Below are 6,118 nucleotides of genomic sequence, written 5' to 3'. Positions count from 1 at the left end.
AGAGGACCAGATTCCCTTCCCAAACTTAATAAAAATATTAAACAATGAAGAAAGYGAAAAGCAAAATGCAGACAGACCAAACGTGATTAAGAGTATGTACATTGTATGGTTTGCATTGTTCTATTTTTTTATTATTATTATTTATGATGTTGCTGGACAGCAATGAAATACTGAAACCTGGGCTGAAGCTCTTTTTTTTTGTTGTTGTTATTTTCTCTAACTCAAACAGGATAAAGAAATGGAGATGATGACTGAGAAACAGAGAGATGCCAGGTATTTCTGGAACAACACCCCTGAAAAAGGTGACTATGAGGCTGTAGAAGCCCTTATATCTATGAGTTGCAACTGGAAATCAGACTTGAAAAAATATGTAGATATGAGACCTATCACTCCAGCATCCGATATGTCGGAAGAGAGCGATGAGACTCTGCTCCCCGGAGCCRCCGACTTCAGTGCTATCCCGGCCTTTGTAAGTGTTAATGCTGCACGTGCGTTTTCAGCCGCCAGCGCGGCSATAAACGTGTTGCTAATGATCTCCCCTCCCGCTTTCCTTTCCCCCGCGCAGTGCCTGACGCCGCCGTACAGCCCCTCGGATTTCGAGATGTCGCAGGCGCCGCCGGCGGCGTTGGAGAGCGGGCGGCCCCCGCGCCGCGACGCGCAGGGCTCCGCGTTGGCGCCCAGGCCCCCCAAGGCGCAAGCGACCAGCGTCATCCGCCACACGGCCGACGCTCAGCCCTGCGACCGCCGGCTCTGCCCCGTCAGGGCGGCCGCTGTGCTCCAGTCCGCGGGCGGCGGCGCCGGGGCGGCCGGGGACGAACGGAGCCGCGAGGAGGCTCACGCGMCCGCCGGCCCCTTGCTGCCTCTGGAGGGAAGAGCCGCGGATGCAGCTGTGGGACCCGCGGCGGCAAAGCCTGCGCTCGGCAGGGCCGAAGCTGCTCCCGGAGCCGCGCAGCCGTCGGCGGCGCCCCTGTGCCCTGCTGGAGGGAGTGGAGCCGCCGCCGTGCCCGTCCTCTGCCAGATGGTGCCCCTGCCCGGCAGCAGCCCCGTGGTGACGGCGGTGGTGCCCGGCGCGGCGCCCAGCCACGCGTCGGCCCTGTGCCAGCCCATGGTGCTCATGGGCGCCCCGGTGCCCAAAGGCGCTGTGATGTTTGTGGTGCCCCAGCCCGTGGTGCACAACGCCAAGGCGCCCGTTATCAGTCCCAACGGCACGAGACTCTCTCCCATCGCCCCTGCTCCGGGCTTTGTTCCTTCCGCGGCAAAAGTTGCCCACCCGGTTGATTCCTCAAGAATAAGGAGTCACGTCTGCAGCTACCCGGGATGTGGGAAAACCTACTTCAAGAGCTCCCACCTGAAGGCCCACGTCAGAACACACACAGGTCGGTCGCCGCTGCCGGGCGTTAGCAGCTCGTGTTGCGAGCTGGGGCTGAGCGCTGCTCGCCTGGCTCTGGAGTCTCCTGGCTCCCTGTGGCATGGATTTCGAGGCAGCAGGGAGGCGTTTCTACTAGCGCACATTGTGCCGCAGCCTCCTCTGCGGCAGGGAGCTCCCACAGGGAAAGCTGGTTCAGCAGTTTGTTTGTGCTGGGCGTCCTTACGTGTCAGGAGGCGTAAGCCTCTCTCAGGAGTGGYGGAGGAAAGGCCGTGTCCACGTGGATGTGCTTTTCCATAGGTGCTTAGTAGGCATCTCCACAAGACTGCCTTTGTCAGAAGGGGATGAAATTTCAGTGGGAAGAGGTTCTCTTAGGAGAGAACTGGAGTCTCCATGCCAAACTCTTCCTGTGTTGGTTATTTTAGAGTAATTCCAGCTCTTAAGAGTAGTAAGGGGCTATGTGCAAAAGGAGCCATGTGCTTTCACGCTGGCTTACAGCTACGTAAAAAAGGCACTAGTGTAATGTAAGGGGACAAGTCACATTCAAGGAGGTCTTTTTGGTAATGCTACTTCATCATCATCTATAAGTGTACAGCTGAGGGTGCAAATCCAGCTGTTTTGAGACTAGAGAAGGTTTTAAAATCTTTGCTTTTTTTTTGTCCACCCCCCAGAGGGTGCCTAACCCTTTGTGCTACCTAGCTATCCAAGTATATATATCCAAGTATACTGTTTTCCACATTGCATATCCATACCTTTATATATAGTCAGATATATCAGTAGCAATAACCTTTGTGTAGATTCCAGTTCAGCTGTCATCATGGAAACTTGCAACTGGAAGTCAAAAGCCGCGGCAGGGGAGTTGGTGCTCAGCGGGAATGTTGGTGCCGAGCGCTCAYGATTTCTCCCCTTCTCTCCCCCCGCAGGAGAAAAGCCCTTCAGCTGCAGCTGGAAAGGCTGCGAGCGGCGCTTCGCGCGCTCCGACGAGCTCTCCCGCCACCGCCGCACGCACACGGGCGAGAAGAAGTTCGCGTGCCCCATGTGCGAGCGGCGCTTCATGCGCAGCGACCACCTCACGAAGCACGCGCGGCGCCACCTCTCCGCCAAGAAGCTGCCCAGCTGGCAGGTGGAAGTGAGCAAGCTGGGCGACGCGCCCGCGCAGTGAGAGCCCGCGCCGCGGCGGCCGCTGCCGCCGCACACGCCCCTCACCGAATAGGCTTTGGCTGCACGTCTGTGGCTCCCCGTGGCGGCTGCCGAGGGCGCTGCTGCGGAAGGCGGAGGGTTGTGCTCGGCCGCCGGGGCGAGCGGCGTTTGCGCTGGAAAGGAGAGCACTGGCATGGAGACGCTGAGCAGAGCGGCAGCCACCGCGCGCGCCTGGAGCCTCGCGAGCTGCCCGCGCGCTCTGCGTTGGGGAGCGCAGGCACTGCCGGGGGTCGCCTGCTGCTGCTGCCTGAGACCCGCTCGGTGTTAAACCCAGCTGTGGCTCCCCAGTAGGACACAGACTAGACGCAGCAGCCGCGCGTGCACGCGTAGGAGCCCAGGGGGAGCCTGGGATCTGACCCAGTTTTCCTACCTTTGTCACCTCCTCTTGGCAAGATTGTCCCCTCTCCCAACCGCCCTGAGTTCTYGGGCCCCATTAATGGTGCCAAACTCGGGGCTTGAGACCCCCTCCTGCCCACGGTGTCAAGTATCAAGTGTGCCAGGGTTATTCTGCTGTTGGAGGGGCTTTAGGGCTGTCCTCTGGGCAGGTGGAGAGTGGCAAAATTTCCAAATCCTCTGCAGCTCGGTTGTAATACGTTCCCAGCTTGGTTTGAAAGCTCTGTGGTCAGTACAGTGGGTTGTGCTTGGGCATCGCGTGATGCTTCTGCTTTTGTGTTGCCTCTGGGCTCCTTTAAACCTTGTCAAAATTCTGTATCACCGCATTTCTCATACACGGATACAGTGCACTTTTAATTAAAAGAAATGTAACTGTAAACTACGTGGGTTGATTAGAGCAGAACAAGAATCATGGACTTCTTGATGTGATGTTAATTCTTTGAAAGATGGTTTAAAACTAGAAGGAGAATATGGATGTATTCTGTATTGTATTAAATTAGGAAGTCAAGTGATCTGGAAAGTTARAACTGAGGCTGTAGAGACACCAACCCTGATTTAAAACTAGATTTTGTGGTAAGGCATCAACTTTCACTATTTCTAYTTTATCATATTATATTGAAGACATATCAAAGTGAGCAGTTTGAAAATAGTGTATTAGATATGCTCTTTTGTGACTACTTAAAGAATTTGCACATTTCTTATGTTGTACTTTATACTTTGTTTACAATAAAAACAGTTTTCTTTAAGATGGATCCCTCTCTTTCCCCGCGCGCACACGCGCACACACACACACACACACACGCACACTGCCCTTCCCCCTTCTCTTTGCAGCAGGACGTGGTTAGAGTTCTTTCCTTGCCTGGCCGATCACCTCAACACCACTACGGTGTCTGTCCGTGTCTCTCTTGGGCTAGCGAGGCTCTTTCTCACGGCCTCACTCAGTGTCCCTGCTGTCCTGTGTCCCCGCTGTGGCGCGAGGGGAGGTGCTCGCCCTGGTTGTGTGGGTTCCTGACACCCACATGCCCTGCCCGGCCCCCAGGGCTTCCCCTCGCCCTGCGTCACTGCTGCCCCGCCTCGCTCCAACTTCACTTCTCTCTCCTTCCACGAGGGAAGGAGATGCTGCAGCCTCCCAAGACCGTGCAGAGTCTCCAGCTTCCCAAGCATAGGCTGCAGCCCGCTTGTAGGAGCGGTGAGGGGAGGGAGCTTGTGCTGCCCTGTCCTGCTCCGCGCTTCCCAGGCACGCCGGCTCCAGAAGGGCGTGCGAGCCGGCTCACTCAGTGAGCGCCGCGGCCGGGGGGGCTGCGTGGGGCTGCACCTGCCTCCCCCTCGCTGGAGAGGAGCACGGGGGGCCACGCGCCGCTGCTTTCAGCAACCCGAGGTGGAAAACCCGGCCCCCCGGCCYGCGGCAGTGCCCCCCTCGTCACACACAGCGGCTGCAAGAGCCCCGGGAGGATGTCCCCTTGCCTGTGCTGGCGCGTGGGACGGGGTGGGTTAGTACCAGAAACCTCTGGTGCTTGGATGCTGCGGGTGTCACGTAAGCAGCCTCTGCAGCCYGGTGCGTTTCTGGTGCTCGTTGCAGAGCTGGAGCAGTAGGAGCAGCAGGAGGAAGGCCTGAACAGCCCCAAGAAGGCCTGAACAGCCCCAGAAGCTCCAGCCCCTTCCCAAGCTCCGTAAGAACAGGAAGGAAGAGTCGGCAATGCAGGCGGGTCTTCACGAGGACTAATACACGCAAAGCAATTAGTTCATCCCAGCCCATGCACATCCATTTCCAGGCCTTGCGCTGTCGGCGTATCCAAACAGCATCCCGCCCGGAGCCCCTGCCAGGCAGCTGGAGCGCCGTACGGCTCCCCAGACAGGAACGCTTCTGTCTTGGGTAAAGACATTAGGTCAAAGCTTCAGGTAACGCAGGTCCATTAAAGCCAGTGAATCAAGAGCAATTAAACACCCACGGAGCCGAGCGAGGCGCTGGGCGGCCACGCTCTGCAGTGTGTGGAGCTGGAATTACTCAGCAGAGAGAGGCTCCCAGGATCCAAGGCAGTTCTGTGAGCAAAAGGCAGTAAAATTTCTTGCTTTAAGTGCAAAATTTAACAGTGAGGACATGCACCTTTGATTGCTTCCAGCTGTGGACAGAGCCATAACTGTGAATCTACCTCACTTACTCTTTTATTAATGCTTAACCATAGAAGCAAACACTGGAAATGAAACAAGTTATTCAAGTGTTTAATCCAAGTCTAATCTGGAAAAAAGTAGTTGAAATCCGGGACAGCATTAGCCACCTTTTTATTGCTGAATTCATTGTGCAATCAGATTTTGCTGCATGGTATGAAACCCCAGTAGCCAGGGGCCTCAAAATGGTTTTGCAGCTTCTTCAGCTTGCTGCAGGGAATTATGTTCCCCTTTCTCTTCCCTTTAAAGCCCACGCGACCTCCGGATGTTCTCCTGCCTGGGGTGTGGGGGACTCGAGGATGGAGCCCAGCGCTCCCAGCAARGCCCTTGCCGGAGGGCAGGGAGGCACCAGCCCCCCGGCTGCTTGTGGGGCTTTGGGCTGCCCTAGGAATCTGGTGATGGGTGGCACAGGATGGGACATGAGGTGGGTGCTGGGGCCCGCGTCACCCGGTTATGGCTCTGGTTATTGCCCCTGCCCAAAGCGCTGCAGGTGACGGTGCCGGGAGCTCCCGCCAGGAGCGTGCGGTGATGGAGCCGCCTTTGCTGCCCAAGGGGTGTCCAAGCGCTCGGAAGGGCGGGAGRGGAGCTGGAGGAAACCCCCCTGCTCCCTTGTGGAGCAACAATTCCCATTCCGGCAGACGGTCGGTGAGGAGAGGCTCGGACGCCACGGASTCAACTAAGATGTGTTTAAGGGAAGGGGAGGCCGGAGCCGGGCCGGGCGCCGCGGTGCAGACGTGGCGGGGCCGGCGGCTGGCGCGGGGCTCGCGCGCCACATGCCGCAGCCATCGGTGTCCCCGGCAGCGCCCGCGCCGACTGTAAATACATGATTCATCCGTCTGCTTTGGCAACAAACCTCCATCGCCAGGGAAACACTTGCGAGCTGTCAGGAAAGCCGCAGCCGAAAGCGGGTCAGGAGAGGCGGCGAGCGGGTGAGTGTCTGTGCCAGGGGCTGGCGCTACCCGCTGCTCCGCACCAGGGCTTTGCTGCGAGGGG

At 57.5% G+C, this 6,118-nt stretch overlaps 1 protein-coding gene across 1 annotated transcript; it reads left to right on the top strand.

Moving 5' to 3' along the window:
• The first annotated feature begins 30 nt into the window (after window positions 1-30).
• Window positions 31-2,539, top strand: KLF10 (Kruppel like factor 10). Its single transcript, XM_026050030.1, has 4 exons — window positions 31-92; window positions 230-469; window positions 566-1,376; window positions 2,290-2,539. The coding sequence occupies exons 2-4, from the start codon at window positions 239-241 to the stop codon at window positions 2,526-2,528; spliced, it is 1,281 nt and encodes a 426-aa protein (XP_025905815.1). The 5' UTR covers window positions 31-92; window positions 230-238; the 3' UTR covers window positions 2,529-2,539.
• Window positions 2,540-6,118: the final 3,579 nt, after the last annotated feature.

Source organism: Nothoprocta perdicaria, unplaced genomic scaffold (assembly GCF_003342845.1).
Source record: "Nothoprocta perdicaria isolate Ctin4 unplaced genomic scaffold, notPer1 scaffold_64, whole genome shotgun sequence".
Taxonomy (NCBI): Eukaryota; Metazoa; Chordata; class Aves; order Tinamiformes; family Tinamidae; genus Nothoprocta; species Nothoprocta perdicaria.
This window is presented reverse-complemented; position numbering and strand designations above follow the sequence as displayed.